Source organism: Protomyctophum bolini (assembly GCF_963924005.1).
Source record: "Protomyctophum bolini genome assembly, chromosome: 16".
In the NCBI taxonomy this organism is placed as follows: domain Eukaryota; kingdom Metazoa; phylum Chordata; class Actinopteri; order Myctophiformes; family Myctophidae; genus Protomyctophum; species Protomyctophum bolini.
Genome location: NC_137877.1, coordinates 28,756,156 through 28,777,026, shown reverse-complemented (window position 1 = coordinate 28,777,026; position 20,871 = coordinate 28,756,156). Strand labels below are relative to the sequence as shown.

The 20,871-nt window shown below is 42.0% G+C and overlaps 1 protein-coding gene across 1 annotated transcript in view; it reads right to left on the bottom strand.

Annotated features, from left to right (window-relative positions):
* The window catches only part of LOC308330896 (potassium voltage-gated channel subfamily H member 7), a gene marked incomplete at its 3' end in the record, with an annotated part of 56,513 nt that overhangs the window by 17,854 nt on the left and 17,788 nt on the right, over positions 1 to 20,871 (bottom strand). Inside the window, exons 3-9 of the mRNA XM_080785969.1 lie at positions 18,405 to 18,560; positions 11,558 to 12,028; positions 10,858 to 10,878; positions 9,828 to 10,036; positions 6,440 to 6,865; positions 3,086 to 3,485; positions 1,208 to 1,407 (exon numbers count right to left, since the gene is read on the bottom strand). Coding sequence (XP_080642095.1) covers positions 1,208 to 1,407; positions 3,086 to 3,485; positions 6,440 to 6,865; positions 9,828 to 10,036; positions 10,858 to 10,878; positions 11,558 to 12,028; positions 18,405 to 18,560 — 1,883 coding nt within the window. The remainder of the gene's footprint in view (positions 1 to 1,207; positions 1,408 to 3,085; positions 3,486 to 6,439; positions 6,866 to 9,827; positions 10,037 to 10,857; positions 10,879 to 11,557; positions 12,029 to 18,404; positions 18,561 to 20,871) is intronic.

The window sequence follows — 20,871 nt, the reverse complement described above, 5'->3', positions numbered from 1 at the left end:
CATGTTGAGAAATGTCCATTTTCAAATATTTTTCAAAAATAGCAGATCTACAAGCTTACGTGTTGGATCAACTATTTCCACTATTTTGGATTTTTTTTTGTACAAATTGCCAGTGATTTCTTTGTATACTTAAGTTATTTGTCATATCTGCCCTGTGCAATTTGTGAAGTTTAATAAACAGAAGTTTATTTGTGTGACAATCGTCAAGCTAAATTTCCTAATGGTGACAGCTCTATGGCTACCTGTAGCTTCATTTTAGTCGATCGGTTGTATGTTACTGGTTACCGCATACTCTAAGAAAGAATTCCTGTTTCTGGCTCACTAACCCAAGGCAAAAACTGGCAACAAGCCGGCACTAACCACAACCTGTCCTGCAAGACCACATGGGAAATTGATCTGTCCGACGTTGCAGCATGTGCTGCTGGCCACAACACTTCTGAAGTGCATGCATGTGTGACTATGCTTTTACAGAACTATTTGTGTAAATATGGCTGTGAAAAAGGCCTGTTACAGTGACAGTCATGCTTAATATATACTCCATCGTACTGTTGCGTGACTAACGGTGTTAATTTTGACAGAAAATTCAGATTTAGTCTTAGTCTTTTGAATAACCAGCATTTACTTTTAGTCCTATTTTAGTCATCTGAAATGGTTTAGTCTTAGCGTGGCCGGTTAATATACATGTGTGGCTGGTTAATACACATGCGTGGCTGGTTAATACACATGAGTGGCCGGTTAATACACATGCGTGGCCGGTTAATACACATGCGTGGCCGGTTAATACACATGCGTGGCCGGTTAATACACATGCGTGGCCGGTTAATACACATGCGTGGAAGGTTAATACACATGCGTGGAAGGTTAATACACATGCGTGGCCGGTTAATACACATGCGTGGAAGGTTAATACACATGCGTGGAAGGTTAATACACATGCGTGGAAGGTTAATACACATGCGTGGCCGGTTAATACACATGCGTGGCCGTTAAGACTCACCCTTGGCTCCCGACATGCACGGCCTGTAAAGACGCATGCGTGGCCGGTGAGTACTCATCCGTGGGGTTAGGGTTAGGTTAGGGTTTGGGGTAGGGTGTCGGACTATATCGTGTGTTGGACTGTTAGTACGTCGGACCAAAGATATGCACGCGTCTAAAATAGCCAAACTACAAGCAACAAAGTATGAATCATGCTTTAAGTTCTGCTGACCGTGTTCATGTCAATGCCATTGGTGTAGGTCCATGAATGTTGGAAGTACTCCTCCAGCCTCTGTCTCAGTGGGTTGGGGATCTGATGGAAGCGGATGAACTCCTTGACCCGAAGCATTTGAGCGTGATACCGGGCCGTACCCGAGTACAACCTCTGGATGATGGCAGAGACGTTGCCAAAGATACTGGCATACATGAGGGCTGAAATGCAGACATGAGCCACAATTTACTAGTAGTACTCACATTTGTTACTTAAGTAAAAGTATCAATACTGCAATGTAGAACTACTCCATTGCAAGTAAAAGTATTGGTATCAAAAGGTACCAGAAGTTTAGTTTGAAAGTTTTCAAACAGCAGATCTACAAACTCACAATGCAACACATTGTGAGGTTGTAGATCGGTGGTTAATGTATGTTTTGTAATAATAATCCAAATCTTCAAAGTATAATATTTGTCTCTGAGATGAGTAGAAGTAAAAGTATTTTGGAATTGGAATGACTCAAGTAAAGTACAAATACCTTAAAATTGTAACTAAGTACAGTACTTAAGTAAATGTACTTAGTTGCTTTACACCACTGCAACTTTATAGCACTGCACTACTGACGACTTTATTTCCCAATGGACCCCACTGCCAAGGACGACTTTTAACCACTTTTGGTCTTTTGTATTGAATCATTGAGATTGCCGTCCAGACCATCGTCTGAATAGGTCTCAGTTGCTAGGCAATCGATAAACAAGGAATGGTCCGCCCGTCAGTGAAAAGGTTCCCCTATGTCTGCTTCAACGTTAACAGAAAATTAAAAATCCTTTTATATCGGATTATTTTCCCCAGATTGATTTTTTGATTAAAACGGCGATGTTCAACGCTTATAGTTAAGAACAGTTTGACGGCCGCTAATGGTTTAATCCAGGTTTCGATGGCGCTTACTATGACATTCCCGCCTTTTGTTTTATGTGTTTGATCCGCTGTATTGTAATAATTAAAAAGAAACTCCGTCTTTGCCGTGGAGCTGGAGACGAGACCTTCATGTTAAAATGACGAAACCGGAAATCAACACATGCGTGTTTGAGGCCAATGCAAATGAACGGGGTACAACGCCTCATGGAGCAGGGTCTTGTGGGGCAGTCTTGTGGGGCGGTCTTGCGGCGCACCAAGATGGCGGGTGGTGCGATCGTTCATAACAAACGGAGGAACCTTTTTTCGCCGGATTTTCACGGATCAAAAGCCCAAATAATTCAGCGTATGCTCTAAAGGTAATAAAACAATCTCGGCAGCGTAGAATATTTGATTAAAATGCGGGTTACGCGTTTTATGGAGTCAAACTGTTAAAGCATTTGTCGCAGTTACAAAATTGACGTTTCGGGTGACTTATTAAAAGATTGCGGCTAACTCTACAAAGCCGTTGCTAACTTTCGGTTCACGCCCCGGGAGTTAAAACACCCTGAGGGCCCGGGCCTATTTAATCCATTAATAAAATGTGCCCATCGTCAGCAAGCGCCTCTAGGCTTGCTGACGTTTTCATAGCACTAATTTGACGTCTCGGGCACATGGCCGCGCACTTGAACTTGACAGTGATTTACGTCATGGGCCCCGATTTAATGGTCTTAGCTCGGGAGGGAAGTGACACAATTCTGGCAGTAGATGAGTTCATATAAGCGTTTAGCATGTTTTACACAGTAGGCCTAAACTCCCCAGTGTTAAGTTAAAACACTGTGGAGGACAATACCTTTTATAATTATGCTATGTATGTATGTATACTGAAGCATTTACAGTGTAAATGTACTGTACACAAGTGTAAACGGCATGATATTAAATGCCGAAAGTAAATTGGTGAAAGGTGTACTGTAGCACAAAACACCATGTCCGTGACATACTCACAGCCTATCAGCATGACACAGATGGAAAAGATCTTCTCTGAGTTGGTGTTGGGGGAGACATTTCCAAAGCCTACGCTGGTCAAACTGCTGAAGGTGAAGTAAAGTGCTGTGACGTACTTGTCCTTGATGGAGGGTCCAGAGTTCGGATCACTGTAGTTGTACCTCTTCCCAATGGACACGCCCAGATTGTCCAGCCAGCCAATCTTGTGGTCCAAGTAAGGTTTCTCCACATTGCCTATGGCATACCATATACAGGCCAGCCAGTGTGCGATGAGCGCAAAGATGCACATAAGCAACATGAGGACTGCAGCTCCATACTCAGAGTACCGGTCCAACTTCCTTGCTACGCGCACCAATCGCAGGAGTCTAGCTGTCTTCAACAGGCCAATCAGAGTGGTGGTCTAGGCAAAATGTACAGTAAGGAATTTTATTAGTGATAAAATACTACATTCCAACATGCACAAAACATGCACAAAATCAAATTCTTAGGTTGAAGCTGCTCTAAAACATAAAATGCATGTTCCTTCTTCTAAGCATTAGTCAAATCCAGTGTTTTCATTTAACTCTGAAAGTGTACAAATATCACCAAATGGACCCATAATGGATTTTACTGTGTAGTACTTTATCCACAATACATGTCCTTTCAAGAAACAATCAATATGTTTTTCCAAAGTCATACTTCATACTAACATGGCTTTGTTATCTCGCTCCTGTATGCATGAATGACAAAACAGGAGGTCATCATTCTATAAGCCAAGGTAATGACCTTTTCTGCAGCCGTAAGCTAAACTCGCTAAGGTCTATATCCAGGCAACTCCCCATGGCTTTTTGTTCAAGGCCAAATTAACGTGGAACTGAAGACGCTAGGGGCCTACAGATAAATCCTCATTTATTGAAAACCTAACAGGCGGTAACAAACACTGAATGAATCCCAGGGAGTTCACTGCTTGTTCTTTCTCAGAGAATGGCTTCAGCAGAACCTACCAGTGTCCCCCTTAATGACATCATTTGTTTACCTGACAATTATAGTAGGGAATGGCTTTGGAATGTGGCATTGAGAAACAAGCAAAGAAAAGCCCCTCTGAAAATATGTTTTAAAAATCTTGTTTCCAGTGTTCTCTTTTCATTTAAATAAAGCCATTTTTCTATTAAGATTAAAACATTAATTTGAGCGCTGTTTAACCTTTTTATCTTAAAGTATTGAAATACTGCATCTCTGGTTCACGATACTGTCACATGTGGTAAAATATTCAAATTGTACAGAAGCACACAAATGTGATTCTATTTCACTATCATAAAGATATTTGTACACTTTCCATGATTGACGAGATTATGCAACATTCAAATTCCTTGTTAAGATGGACATTATTTTTTTAGTTCTAGTTTGATATTCTTAGAAGCAACCTACCCTACTAGAGAAAGTGAACATTAATTTGCGTGCATGGACCATAGATTTCATGCATAGAGGATGATGACTTGCTAGATGACCAGGCTCCAGTGAGGCATGCTCTTTATGTGAAACTATGAGTTAATGGAATGAGACATCTAGTGGATTTTTTCTCTCTCCCTAGAATTTATATTTAGCACATGGCTCCAGATCTGTGTTGTATATGTCATCATCTGCAAACTCAACAAAATCTAAAACTAAATGTACATGTAGGCTACTATGCAGTCTACAAGCCTAAACACACCATGTACCTGCTGTCTCTATAGTTTGAGCATGCCATTTTATTTATTTTCAAACATTTTCAAGAATTGTATGTTTTAATTTAGATTGGATATTTTAGCTATTTGTCATACGATGAAGTATACAATATAGATAACTCTTTATGGGGTGCATGTGAGAACAAAACACTCAATGTCTTTCCCACTGTATATCCACTGAGATTGTGCATTAATGCATTCCAACACAACCTTCAAGTATTTGCTGCTTTGAAAGCAACTAGACAATGATTAAAATATAAGACGACGATTAAAATATATTGCTTACTCTAATCAAAAGCTCTTGTAGGGTAAAGCCTCATTATCACACCTGTGACTCAAATGAGCCTTGAGAATACCATTGCCATTAATTGGCTCGGTTGCCTTTACTTCCTATAACAGAACGCAACTAAGAGGGGACCTGTCTGGTCAACCCAGAAATTATTATGTGAGCAGGAAAACCTTGATTTTCAGATACTGTACACCACCTGTATCAGCATATGTTGTCCTGGTTTTTTTAAAAATATGTAATTTTGTACTAAAGAAAAGTGTATAGTAATTGAGGTATAGCTTCAAGTGTAATTCAGCCAAGATTTTGTAAGGAAAGGGAAATTACCGTACTTTTTTTCTCCTATTTTTGCGGTCACTGCACTGACTCGGAAACGAAAAAAGATTATTATGAATTATAAGCTTTTATGGTGTAATGGAGCGCCTATAAAGCATGATAAAGAACCAGAGTGGATCCAGTGCCCGCAGGCACATACTTTATACTGAACAAACAAGCCAACGAGCCTGGCGGCCAGCCAGTACCAATGGCCATCTCACATCTGCATGTGCTATAAGCTGCACGCACAGTCCCTTTCACTTGCTCCTCACATAAATGCATCATTGATTGCCATTTGGTAAGCCATTAATCCGCGTAAATGGATTCTAGAATGAGGACCATTCAGAAAAAAAGAGAGAGAAAAAAAATCATACAGGAAACGCAACATTATGCAATTTAAAGTAATCCTTTCAGAGCAGAGACAGAAAGACTCAGGCTTTAAGCAGTGGCCCAGGGGTACAAGTCTGGGCTTAGCAGACATAGGTTATACTTAGTTGTGCGCCGTTGTTGCATAACGAAAGTAGCTGATCTAAACTCTCAACATGTATTTTTGGTAAATGACAACAGCGTGCAATTATATATCGGGTATAGGGCTGTCACGATTACAAATTTAAGTCGACGATGAATTATTACACAAATAATTGCGATTAAGGATTTAATTGTCTTTGGCATTGACATTGTAACGTTACAATTTGTATTTCTGTTTGCCTTTTAGGCTTTTTAATCACAAATTGCACAGGACAGATATGACAAATAACTTAAATATACAAAGAAATCACTGACACATTCATCATTTTAATACTTTTTTCTTTCCAAAGAATTTACAAAATGTGTTGTATAAGGTTGTAGATCTGCTATTTTTGATTATTTATTTTGTTTAAATGTATGATTTTTTAACAACGATTATCCAATTTTGCGATTAGGCGATTATGTAAGTGTGACAGGCCTAATCAGGTACGGTATAGGCATGGCATGAGTGGTATGCATCAAATATCCCTGGGAGAGGGGAAAAAAAACAAAAAAACAAGACTGGTTGGAGATAAACAATACCTCATCTGATCCAGAGCCAAAGATGAGGAGGTCGAAAGGGATGGCCGCCACCATGTCTATAAGGAACCAGCCTTTGAAATAGTGAATTGCTATCTTCGCTGGGAGACTGACCACCTCCTCGTTCTGGTTGACGTAGGTGGTCCTGAAGTTTATGAGGATATCGATGATGAACATGATGTCCACCATTAGGTCCACCACATTCAGTGGGCTGCATGAGTATCCGCATTCGCGCCGCTTCTGCTCCTCGCGGTCGTTGAGAAGGAAGGCCGCAGAGTACGGCGTGAGGATGGCTGTGTAGATGACCAGCAGGAGAATCAGCCAGTCCCACACGGCTTTGAATGGGCTGTAGTGGAGGATGGTGAACTTGTCAATACCGGGCGTCTGGAGTTTATACTCTGGTAGGACATCAGCCCCAAGCGACAGCACCTGGAGAACGGCACAGCACGTCATTCACAAACTGCACCACAATGCATCACATTAAACTGAGCTAATGCCCACAGATTATGTCAGTGTTTCACTGCAATTAACCTTCAGTCCCAAGGAGCCATTGACAATGCTTATTACCTTGATGAGATTTATTACCAGTTAATTAATTTATTTGATTCGGTTGGGTTTTTTTTTATCTGAATGAGAAGTTTGATCAGAGACAGCTTCAATTTAACTCTGAGCTGAGCTGCAGGTTATTGCTGAAGCCCTCTCCAGGTTATGTAGTTGGTTCAAGGAGCTGACTGTGGAGCTGACTTCCCAAACCTGAGTGTCAGGCATGCCTGCAGGGCAGTGGCCCGGTCCAGAGCCCGGCCCTTTTTGGGGCGGTTCTGGACAACCGTGGGTCCGAACGACACAGGGCACTGCACTCCCTGTGGTGATGTGGAACGCATGTGTCGAATTTGAAGTTGGTGGGGCGAACGGTTCTCGAGTTATGTGGATTACAACAGTACATGCACACACACAGACAGATCTTTTAGTGTTGTCCCTGCAGTGTGATATGTCTTGTTGCACGTTGACCCTAGTGATTCAACACATAGAATTCAATGGCCCAAACCACACCAAAGGGTCGAGACGGTTTTAGCTTTAACTCCTTGCAACCGTTTGGACCCAAGGAGTTGCATGGTGACCCTTTGGTGTGGTTATAGGGATTTATGGAGTTCTGTGTCAGGCATGCCCATATGGAGTGTTGTGAGGTCAGAACAGGCCATACATGGACCATGGGAAGGGGCCCTGTCCAAAGCCCGGCAGAGGCCTTTTGGGGCGGTTCTGGATAACCGTGGGTCTGACCGACTCGACATCGGCCACTGCACCCCCTGCGGTAGTGTGGAATGCGTGTGTTGAATTTGGGGCGAACGGTTCTCGAGTTACGTGAATTACACACAGACAGACAGACTGCATTTTTTTAGGGTACTCTATAGCGCTATATAAGTTTGAGATATTATTATTATTATTATTATTATAGATAGATATCATTTAATCATTTTAACATAACATTTATTAGGCTTTGGAATTCAATCAAAAATACGTTTCTACGCCTTCATTTTGAATTATTGGTAACTTATCATTCCCAGGAAGTTGAAGCATTGGTATTTTTTGGTTTAATAACTCATGATATGGGCTGAGAAGAAAGAAATAGCACAGCGGGGGGCGGGGTGAAGAGGGCAGAGGGTATTTATTTTGTGTTATTTCAGCATTCCTGTGGACCTGCACTATATGAATTATAGATGCCATCATGCTAGCAGTAAGGTAGTAGATGCAACTCACGTCTCAGCGGTGTCTCCGATCTACCGACAGCCAGTGGGGAGGCAGTACATTTAATTATGATGATGGTGGGTCTTCATTTATGAATGAGAGCTTTATCTTTCATTTGCATTGCTAATGTCAAGATGACATGTCACGCTGAAAGATTTTTTGAGTAGGCCTATAAGCTTTCCCACAGGCTGCTTCGTAGCACTTGTTTTGTTGCTGACATCGCCTAGAGAGGGTACGGACTCCACTGTTTCACTGGTGAGATGAGACCCACTCACCCGCACACATGCAGAACTTTCAGAATGGCAGCTCAGGCAGGGTCATATCCATTCACTGAACCCAATTCACACTGTGAGGCACAAATTATTTGGATAAATGTGTACTTTTTCAGTTGATACTTCGAAACAATATTAGTTAAATCTTTGGAGCACAGCGTGTCACGAGGCGTGATGGACTGACAGCCATATATGGTGGTGTGACGTATCACAAGGCATGATGTCACGAGGCGTAATGGACTGACAACCATATATGGAGGTGCGTGATGTCACCAGGCGTAATGGACTGACAACCATATATGGAGGTGCGTGATGTCACCAGGCGTAATGGACTGACAACCATATATGGAGGTGTGACGGACGGACAGGTTTTGCAGGTTTTCATAGTAATCTTCGACCTACAGTCGCAATTAATTAAATCATAAATCAGCCAACCGTCTTAATAACAACCACATAGACATGAAACGTTCTATTAACCACAACAACCTTGTTTCAATTCAGTCACATCATCATCGCCAAAACTCCCACTAGGTTTGGGGCAGCTGAATGTCACATTCCTAAATAATAAATCCTTCACGTATTGTGAGTTAATCAAAGATGATCACTTTGATTAAATGATTAAATTTGATTAAATTATTTTTTTATCTTGGTCTTGGTTAAACAGCTCAAGCCCGACACACACCGGCTGCGTCCCCTGCGCGGCGCCGCGCGGCGCACACAGCCGCCTCCATTATTTTCAATGAACCTAACGCACACCGGCTCCGTCCGCCGCGCGGAGCCGCGCCACGCCGCCCGGCGCGCCGATAGAACACAGTTCTTTTTTCCAGGCGGCGCCGCGCAGCAACGCGCCGCAGACGGTCGCAGCCGGTGTGTGGTGGGCTTTAGACACCGTACTCCTAGTTCAGACCACCCCTCCAAATTATATTTTTTTCCATCAACCTCATTCGTCAAGAGATTTATTCTTTCTAACGTTTCAAGGACTGGGCAATCTGTATTTTAATATTTTCCATTTTGGAAAATTGCCAATGCACACACTGAGGAACTTAAGGACACACTTATAGGACTTGCCTGAAATGTGGCATCTCGTGTATTATAATTGGAGACTAGACTATTTGACATTCAATGTTCTTTTTCCACAAATGAGTCTTGAAAAATGTCGTCTTATAATCAGAGTCATCTTATATTCGGCTCAATACGGTACTTCTTTAATGATTCAGCACCATGTTTTAATCGTGAGTTGAGTGCATTGTATATTACTTTCACCATTGTCCATTAGCAATCTCACTATAGATCTATAGTAGAAACACAGCCACACAGGAGGGTGCACTCCAGAACAGATGCTGCAATATCAGTTCAATGGGAGGGCATTGGCATACCTGTGTAACCTTCTCTGTGACGTTGTGAGTTCTGTCTTTAACCTTTGGCGCGATGATGGTTTTCTCTGACGTCGGCGGAGAATGGCTCTTTTTCTCTGCCTCTGAGAAGTTGAGCGCGATCAGAGGGATCTTATGGATGGTGCTGTATCTGTTGATGTGTGAGTCAGAGGTAGAGCCAAGTAAACTGGACTTCAGGTGATTAAAAGGGCCTGGTGAAGAAGAAAATATCAGTCACTGGCAGGATCAATGCACCTTCAGTAAGTAAGAACAGTAATGACTGATTTGTACTAGGTTATGAATTACAGTCAGAAATACAGTAGCAGATATACAAGCTCACATCCATTTGCAGTACTTAATTCTGTTATTGATCATGCACGGTACAGGTGCAGCCAAAGCTGTATTAGCACTACAGTACTAAATATTATATAAATACTTTAATGAAGTATACAAAGCAAGTTAGTGAGTATGGATTATGATATAAGAGTATACAATCATAAAAAAATATTATGTGATAAACTTCATCATGTTATCTAATTTCATTATAAAGAATACTAGAAACTTTATTCTGCAGTAGGCCTCCATAAAAAGAACAGAACAGCATAACATAAACCGGCATATGCTTAAAAGTAATATGCCCATCCCTCATGCGCTACAACAATGATGACGGTGTTTATTGCATTATTCATTCAAATGCATTCTGTTTCTATTCATTGAAACGCATTCCGTTTCTTTCGGAATTCTTTCAAATAGAAACATTTAATTCATGCAGGAAAGCAATATTGATGAACACAAGCAATAAGCTTTAATTTAGGGATGTTATTGTCCACACACTCATCTTTTCTGAACACTACAAATCCACCTATGTAAAGTACATAGGTCATTGACACAGTATTTTAGGTGCAGGCTCAGTTATCCTACTCTGCCAAAAGTAGATCTCTGGTGAGCATTTTGTGCGGATTGCCCTGCTTGAAAGACATGCTTCAAAGCAGTTGCTGAGCACTGAAACCACTGACCGAGAACACATGGTTACCTCTGATATGACGACCATTGTCTAACAGCAGCATTTTGTGGCCAGAGCAAAAAAAAGACAAAAATGAAACACTGCGTGCAGAGACTGTAGATTGCCTCAACAACATGAGCCCTAGCATCCCTAATCTGAGCAGATGATGATCTACAAGCTGTGAAACCTTGTGGGCTTGTTGATTTTCTGCAAAGATACACTTTCATTAAGCTAAAGCCCCTCTAGGTGAGAAGGCCTTGATTCTACAAATGCTGAGTTAACAGCTAAGCAACCAATTAATCTAAGTTTCCCCCGCGGTTCGGGCGGCGAGGCGTGTCGTCAGGGGCAAAGGCTTGCTAATGTGTTAAGGGAGACAGTAAGGGTCACGTCACTGCATAAGAAAACAATGCGCAGGTAGAAGTAACGGCTGAGTAGAGCAGTGAGGGTGGCGATCGTGGTTGTAAGGGGGAGGCCCTTTTTAGTAAGTTCTTGAAGAATGAGGTCCAAAAAAGGACCAAAGTACCAACTATAGACCCCAGGGGGATCCAGTCAAAAGGGTTTAAGTGGTTAAATGTGCAATACATCAGCAATCATAGAGACAGTACAGTACATTACACAGAAATGCTCTGGCATTGCAAAATGTAAAGTTCAATAAACATACAGTACATACTTTCTGTTAAGATCATTAGGACACTAACACCCATACCATTTTGTACACTCTCAGCCGTACCTTCACTTGCATGGCGGTCCCTGAACATGCTCTTGGAGTTGAAGCTGCTCTCCATGTCGTGCACGGAGGAGGCTCGCCTCATGCTGCAGTTGCTGCCTCTGGGGAAGGCGTCGGACAGGGAGTTGGTGGAGGCCGGGTGCTGCTCCGTCTGGTACAGCTTATCCCACTGGTGCCCGGGGGACAAGCGGTCCTCCGGTTCTGGGCAAACGCTGGCCTGGGAAGAGTGCCGGCTGGAGCCGATGAGGGCGCGTGTGTCGTTGGCATCGGTGGGAGTAGGGGTGGGGGTCGGACTGCAGCCGCAGCCGCCCTTGGTGGGTGAGGGGAAGCTCCGCAGGGGAACGGAGTCCTCGTTGTCGTTGTCTTTGGGCGAGTCCACCATCACGGCGTCTGGGTCCTCTTGTGGAAGCGACTGCTTGCTGGTACCCATGAGGCTGAGCGCGGCCTGGCGGAAGCGGAAGAATCTGCTCCTCCCTGAACCACAGCATTGAAAACATTATTGTCATTAGTCAGCATGCTGTGCTGTATAGACCGACAGACAGATAGTAATTTATTTGATTGATTGATTGATTGAATACTTTATTAGTCATAAACGTAAACAGCACATGGTATAGTAAGACATTAAGGCTAACATGATAACTTCCGTGCAGGCTGTGGGTGTCACTCAGGTTGGAGAAGTATTGAGACAGGTATGAAGGTATGAGCCGGTGAGGGTATTGAGGTCACTGTCATCTTAAATACCAATCCCATTAATATTTGCTTAACCCTGTCTTCTACCCTGACTACCCAAACTACTGTAGCAAAGTGTGTTGGATTTAGGTGGATCATGGGCTTAAGGCCGAGAAGTAGTAGTATCAGTTACTTTTAGGAGGTCGGACGCTTAGTTTTTGGTAACATTGAAATGTTGAAGAACAAAGGGGTGCAAGCATAATCAAAATGATATTGTTAACTAAAGAGCCTTTAGCCTGCCCTGTTCTTTGATTGACAGACATTAATGAAAAGGTCATCGCTATCCAGCTGGTGGAAAGGCCTTACTCTCATCTGCCTGATTATCATGAGAAATTCTATTATTGGATTTCCTCATACTATACATGCTTGTGATCAAATAGAGCGAGAAGAATCGAGCACCTCTGGTCGGTGGAATGAAAGTGTCACAAATCATCTTCACTTGAGAAGTATAGTAATATTGAACCCCAGTGCATTTGATTGAAATGAGGACATTGTACGTACGTTGTTCTGTAGTGTTCATGAATTGATTTTCATTTTCAAGATCGATGCACATACCGGTACTTTGCTAAGTGTGTGACAGGGTGCCTATGATGACATTCTATCTTGACAGCGGATAATGGTGGCTATTTATTCCCTCAATTGAATTTGGACAGGAGCCTTATTTGTGCTCACAGTTACATCTCCAGACTAGACATTTGTTTATGTGAATGGCCCCTTGGGACAACACGATAGTTTTGGCTCATTAACAATAGAAAGCGAGTGAAACTGAGCCCAGACTCACTCATAAATACGAGTCAGCCATCCTTCTGCACCCTCCTTACATCATGTCATTGCCATCTGTTTCCATTCCCCTGGCCATGTGTGCTGATGTTACAACAACAACAACAACCACCATATAGGTTCGGCACATCCTTCAATATATCACAGCCATCACTCTCAGCAGGACTCCTGGACAGGCACATAATGATATCCTGGACTGGCAGGTGGTCTGTGAGCTACCCTAGGTCAGTGTTTCCCAACCTTTTTAAAGGACAGAGACAGAGCCTCAGTTTCAAAAACATTGCTCATATGCAATGTGAAATGCCACCTAATCCTTTTCCTTATCTTTATTATGGGCCAACTTGTGAAAGCTGCATGCTTTTATTGTGAAGGGTCTCAGTTCTCACAGCCTGCTTATTTCCACGTGCTGAAAATAGCTGATCGACAAGCTCACAACGCGTTGCGTCCGCAACGCGTTGTGAGCTTGTAGATCAGCCATTTTCAGCATGCAAGCATAACACGTGTACGACGAAGAATAAATCAGGCATCACTGCACTTCTGTGAAAGGAGGGAGATATATTTTGTTGGCCGAACGAGGCGATCATGTTTGGACATCTATGGACAGCTATTTTTCGTGGCACATTATGTTTAATCACAACAACGTCACGTTTACTTTACCTCCTCAGTGTTTGGGTCGGGACTGTATGGGCTGTATTTTGCGTGTCTTAAGTACCAGGTCTTATTCCCTAACTTGAGTAAACTAAAGACCTGGAGGTGTGTTCAATGCCATTTGGCTATTCTGAGTGGCCAAAGAGCATTGATCACGCCTCCAGGTCTTTAGTTTACTCAAGTTAGGGAATAAGACCTGGTACTTAAGACACGCAAAATACAGCCCATATGTGTCTGCTGTCATATGCGCTCTGCGCGCTCCAGTCTTTCTGGAGGGAGCGAAATGTAGTATCTTCTGCATGCATCTAAGCATTAACATTTCAATGGCCGAGGGTCGTTAGAGTCTGTTGTTCCGTGTTGTTGTTATCGCACGTCTAATGGTTAGACGTGTGACAACAACGACGCAACAATAGGAAGCCTGCAGCCCAGTAGCTATAATATTGCTTTCGGGGGAGATTTAGTGTGCCGCCTGATTTGACAGAAAGTAACACTATGGGCTGTATTTTGCGTGTCAAGTCTTATTCCCTAACTTGAGTAAACTAAAGACCTGGAGGCGTGATCAATGCCATTTGGCTATTCTGAGTGGCCAAAGAGCATTGATCACGCCTCCAGGTCTTTATTTTACTCAAGTTAGGGAATAAGACCTGGTACTTAAGACACGCAAAATACAGCCCTATAACTTCATTTCGGTCAAATTACGCGGAGCACTTGGACACATCAAACGGAGCACCAAAGATCCGCGACACACAGGTTGGGAAACACTGCCCTAGGTGTCCACTCTGCAGAGAGACATACAGAAGTTCTATACTGTCTGTACATGTATATGTCTTTGGTTCTCAGCTTGCCTGTACAGTATTGAAGAGATATTTTACTGTGGGAAGTTCTGGCTCCTACTGTATATCGAATCCATATTCCAGTATATATATTTTTTACAGACCTACCAGAGGGCCAGAAGATAGATCATCCCGTACGTGTGGAAAAGGAAGCGATTATTAATGCAATGGATCAGCCGGATAAAACTTCTCATCTATAATAAGATACAAAATCACACCTTACCTGAATTTCAAATATGCACAATACAGACATTCTTAGAAAACACAAGCTTAGAAGCTCCTGGGATCATACTGTCAACCATTTGATGCTAAGGATTTAATATCCTCAAAGTCTTTGACAGTACAGTATAACCCCATGAGCTTCTAAGCCTATGTTTTTCTTTACTGAAGTTCTACAGTACAGTAAATTGCCAAGTTGAGACTAAACAATAGCCAGAATATTTTTCAGTGCACAGAAAGTGAATCTTTCTATATATACACTCAAGGTACTGTAGTTAATGCAGGTATTCTGCACTAGGTGTGCTGAATATTTCAGTGCTGAAGAGTTTAACTTTTAGTGCTAAGAAAAGAGCTGACCATAGATTTTAAAACATTTTCAGGACAACCATAGTTTTCTATATTTGCTCTGCAGCTGTGCCATGTTTCTGGGGAAAAAAAAGAAAAAGCTGCTGGGCCATGCCTGATTCATACCATTAAGCCCTCCGGGGGTCATTGACTCTAAACACATTCATTTTCCATCCCATGCAGCAGCTATTAATCCGTTGGAATAACTCTGTATGAAATTGGAATTAAATGGTTCAAAGAGAGGAAACATAATGAGAAGGAAGCCGTTTGGCTACACACTGTTAATATAGCTGACAACAGAAGCCATGAATTAAAGTAATTGATTGTAATGTCCCGACCCATGCCTGACTATGATACACGTTCAATTCAGTATAAATAAACTAGCAAGGAGATCCTGGTACAGAACAGTACATCTCCCTGCCTGGTCATTTTTAACTGTTACCATCTGTTTTCGTCCTCGTGGCATGTTAAAGTTGCTGAATACTGTGTTCTGTTCTGGGCGCTACTGCTGGCTGAGAGAAAGAGGGATTATTCTCTCCAGACTCCCTCTATTGTGCTAGTTGCTATGATACCTGTGTAGGCTTATGCCCTACTGTCAGCATGGGATTATAATTAGTCTCCCATTGCCCCCAAAAATCACATTGCAATGGAATCACATTGTACATGCAGCCAGTGCAGAGGAGGAACTACACATTTGTACCCCATGTCATTATTGTTGTCCATGAGCTATATGTGTCTCACGTGTAAAACACGATGATGGTCATATTCTACAGAATCTACAGTATGAGTGATGCGTGCATGAGGTCACGTGTCTGTTTCTCTGTCACATCATGTGTGTATCTGCTTCACCCACAGGTCCCCTCTCTGAGACATGGACCAAAGCAAAACAGCTTATAGTAATGTGGCAACAAACACGCGGATACATTTGCGTTGCATGTATGCTAATCTCACAAATGTGAAGTAACTTAAATTTTTTAGAAAATGCGGATGCACCCTTTACTCTGTTTTTCAGAGACCAAGACCAGGGAGGCATTGAACCCACATTTCAATATTGTTACTCTGGTACCCGACCTGGCTTGGGACCAGTAACACATGCACATATGTATGTGGGCACGCACGCACACACGCACACACACACACACACACACACACACACACACACACACACACACACACACACACACACACACACACACACACACACACACACACGCGCGCCACACACACACAGACACACAGTGCAATATAAACAAAGCCTCCGGCTCCTTGAGTGCCGAGGAGGAATTCATGCTGAGTGGAGTGGAAAGCTGTGCTTTGCTCTGTACTTCCACTCCAGAACAGAGCAGGGATGTGTCATTGACATTTATAATATCGCACATCCTGACTCGAACTGGGAGTAAGCTCACACAAATAAAGGATGCTATAAAAGGAACATCATGATGGTGACCCAGTGTTGATTCGGTTATTTTGAATGGAAAGAATGTCAGGTGAATAGCAAATACGATATATCCCAATTATGCACACAGAGAGTTTTTCTGTTGTTTACACATGTAGGACAGTGATTACATACAGTAGGAAGGTTAGACCAGGCAGCAGGCGAGGAGATAAAGCACAGGTCCTGAGGTGCCAAACGACATACTTATGTGGTTGGTGCGGCCAGCATCCGATGTGCTGGCATGCAGGGGTGCACACACTGTATACAACATGCCTCTGCTTTTGATACCACCACCCATTCTTTTTTTTATAGCCGGTGGAGATGTTTTGTCTCTTCTGGTTTGTCTGATATGTTGCTATAATGCTATTATTTATGTTTGATAGTATCACATTTGAACAATATCTCAGTGTGTCAGTCACCAGGGATTTGTTTTAATACTATACTAGCTATTTATTTATTTATTTATTTATTTATTTATTTATTTGACAGGGACAATGCTCATTAATCAACATGTCAGTTTTCACATCCATGTAAATGAGCCAGAGTTAGCCATAAGCTAATTTACATCTGTAGTCCCTGAGCATGGGCTCTTAAAAAGGATAGTAAAACTATACATACAAAAACACATACAGTACAATACAATACAATACAATACAATACAATACAATACAAGCCATACGCACACCATTGTGCCATCCCTCCAAATAATTAGATTTTTGTGGAGAAATCACAATCTGGCCTGTGTGGAAATCACACCTGGTTCATTAGAGGGATTAGATCTGAATCTCTTGCGCTTTCTTAATTAACTATCTCCACTAGATGTAGACGAGAATGTGCTTGAAAAAAGCTGCCAACCACTTATGTAATTGCCCTTATTTTGAGGAGGTGGTTCTCTTTAAGAAGCGTTTGCCATTTCCATTATCTACATCTCACACCCTACCAAAAAAGAAAACATGGACAAGGAACTAAGATGAATCTAATCTATATACACAACAACAGATGCAAGCTTGAGGCTGTCATTTCCCTGGTGATGGAGGCTCTACCCCAGATAATTATTCTCCTTGCCTTTATTACGCATGTTAAGCATCTTTGAGTACTTAAAAAGTACTCTAAATTAGGGTCTATGCTGCTTCTTACACCCAACTGGAAATTGGCCAGTGGGTGATGCCAAAATCAGTAGGGTTCATCCTGGTATTTGCCTATTAGACTTGGCTGAGATATCTGTAAAAAGTTGATAATTTGGGTCATGGGGTCACTTCTTGTTCATCTTCTAGTGTGCATGGATGCAGTCAGAAAGTTTCATGTCAATCTTTGCATTATATTGTGACTGTGAGATATCTTTTAGGCAACGTTTGGCCTAAGATTGGCACTAAACGGAAGGCCATGGGGTCACCAATCAGTTGGGTGCATGATGCATCCTTGCCAAGCACATTAGTTTCATGTTAATCTAGCCATTATTATTTTTAGATAACTTGTGTGCAACTGGAAAATTTGGCGTAATGGTGGTGGCGCTAGAAGAATGCAATGAGGCCACTAAAATCAGTTGGGGCTCTGGTTTTCCTGAATGTGCAGAAAATACAGCCATTAGTTTCCGAAATATATTTATTTGGAAATTGCCGATCGGTCCAGAACATTAGCTATACACAGACACACACGGACGGACAGGGGGCCAGAATATTATCACTGGCATTTGGCCTTTGGTTATCCGACCTGGCGGAGATAATACAAATAAAATAAAATGCAATAAATGGAGTCAGTGTAATGAGGAGTGAATGATGTAATTGTAAGGTAACACCAACAATACATAAAAAAAATGAAAACAGACAGATTGATATTAAATGTATACAGGTCCTGCACTCACTTTGGTCAGACTTTGTAGGGGAGGTGTGGTTGATCTTCTCTGTGGAGTCGTCGCTTCCTTCGTCAAGGACGTAATCAAAGTTTAAGATGAACATCATTACTATGCCCTCCTCATTCTTTACTGGGATGACGTGAATGGTGCACTGGAAGTCTGAGCCTGAAACAGAAACAAGGGTATTACTTTATATTATGGTCAGGTCTATAATGTGTTATATAACCACATTTTTAACAAGGCATTATAATACACTATAAGGCATTATAACACTTGCTATAAATCTTCTTCTTATCTAATAATTCTAGAGATTGTGTCCTCAAAATGTGTCCTAACATTTACCGATAATTGTTGCTGCCTCACTGAAAGCTGTATATGAACCAGCTGGCCTATTTGGGAAAAATAACCACTTAACATTAAATGAAACAACCAGCCCTATAATCAAGCTAGTTTTAATTATACATGGTTTCCAGTTCCACTATATTGAACCATCTATTGAAGATGTAACCGACACCCCCCCCTGACTTGGGATTGCTCCCATATGGATGTGTGGAGGTGAGAAATGAAGTTGATGCGTTTTGTTGGCCAGTGCCTGGAATCTGTGAAGTGGTCACCACTTACTGATAAAAGGCATGTGGCCAGAGGTTAAGCCTAAAAACTAGTGTGTGTGTATGTGTGCGTGCACTCGCGCAAATGCACGTGCGTGTGAGTCTGTACAGTACAGTGACAGTGTGCGACATACGTGCGTGTATGTACATGTGCGTCTGCACACGACATGTTTGTCTAAGTGCACAAACGAGTGAAAAATACAGAAATAGCTCACACAGGTTGGGTGGATAGACCTTGCAGGACAGATAACAGCAAACTTGCATAGAAGTATCACTGGAACCGAGCTGCCTATGAAGCAATGGAGCCGCAAAGAAATCCATGACGTAAACTTTATCTGGAGTTCATAATATAGCAATATCCGGAGTGCACAGCTAAACTGGTTTAAGGAAGGCCTAGTATGCCTTAAGCCTTAAGGCACAACTGGCCAACAATAAAACGGTCTAATGCCCAGAGACTCCCTTGGAAAGGAAACCTTATCGAGGCATATCAACAGATAATTTCAGATGTACAGTGACATTTCACAATAACTGTACCAGGGAAAGTAATGGTAGATGCTTGCATCAGCATATTCTAAAGATAAGTGAACTTCACAGTGCTGTTACCTTTGAATATAACCCAAAGTCTGGCCGTATTACAGACTACTATCTAATCAAAAGCAAGACTCCATTATTAAAAACAACAGCAACTAGAACTGCACTCTGTCGAGTGCATACAGTACTTGCTTGTTGCACACTAGTAGGCCATAAATGGCCAATTAGTGCGCAAGCAGCAGAGCGCGCAAGTACTTTCGACCGCTACAAACTGTCAACCAATTACATATACATATACTATGTATATATGTACTGTATGTAATTTGTCCGTCCCAGCCAACCCGACACTTTTTATGAGTATGCACCGTCCCAGCAAATTGTGCCTGATACGGCAGTGGTGCCAGATTACATACATGTATACACAGGAGCATTACCTTTAATCCTCCCAACACTAAAACATATCGTCATTACGTCACAATCGAAGACCAATTACACTCTGGCATTGGGTCATTTAATACACATATTTCTTACGTCATCATTGAGAGCTATAGTTATACATATACTATATATGTAATTTGTAAGTTGATTAGCGGTATACTGTGGTTACTTTGCGCCAAAAACCGTCCCAGCCAACCCGCCACTTTTTATGCGTATGAAAATAAAACAGCAAATTGTGCCTGATTTGCTGGGACCAGATTACATACATGTATACACAGGAGCATTACCTTTAATCATCCCAACACTAAAACATATCGTCATTACGTCACCATCGAAGACCAATTACACTCTGGCATTGGGTCCTTTAATACACATATTTCTTACTTCTTTCTTACTTAGTAAACAGAAAATACATTCTCAGGTCGGGAATTTATCCAATCAGGGCAGAGAGAAAACTCATACAGGATAAACACGTTCAATTGGAAGCGATGAAGGGCGCTCTGTAGTGCAGTGGTAAAATACTCCCCCCCCACCTCAGAGTCTGTGTTTAAATTGGAACAATATCAAATTTAAGCTGTCAATGATCTGCATATTGTTCTTTCTGCTGATTGGATGAAATTGGTATCCCACCTGAAAACATCTATAGCAATGATTACTCCAGTTTGATCGTGTTTGACTGGTTTCTGTACAGTGTTTTTCAATGCTTTGTTGCTTGCTTGCTATGGTAGCTCGTTTTTAATGAATACAGAAAAGAATGGAGTCTGCGTGCCTGCCTGCCTGCCTGACTGCCTGCCTGCCTGTCTGGTTTGCTGCATTCACAGAGGACACATATGACCAGTATTCACAGTAATCTCCTCAGGGCTCACTGACACCCTGCCAGCAGCATTCATTAGCAGTAG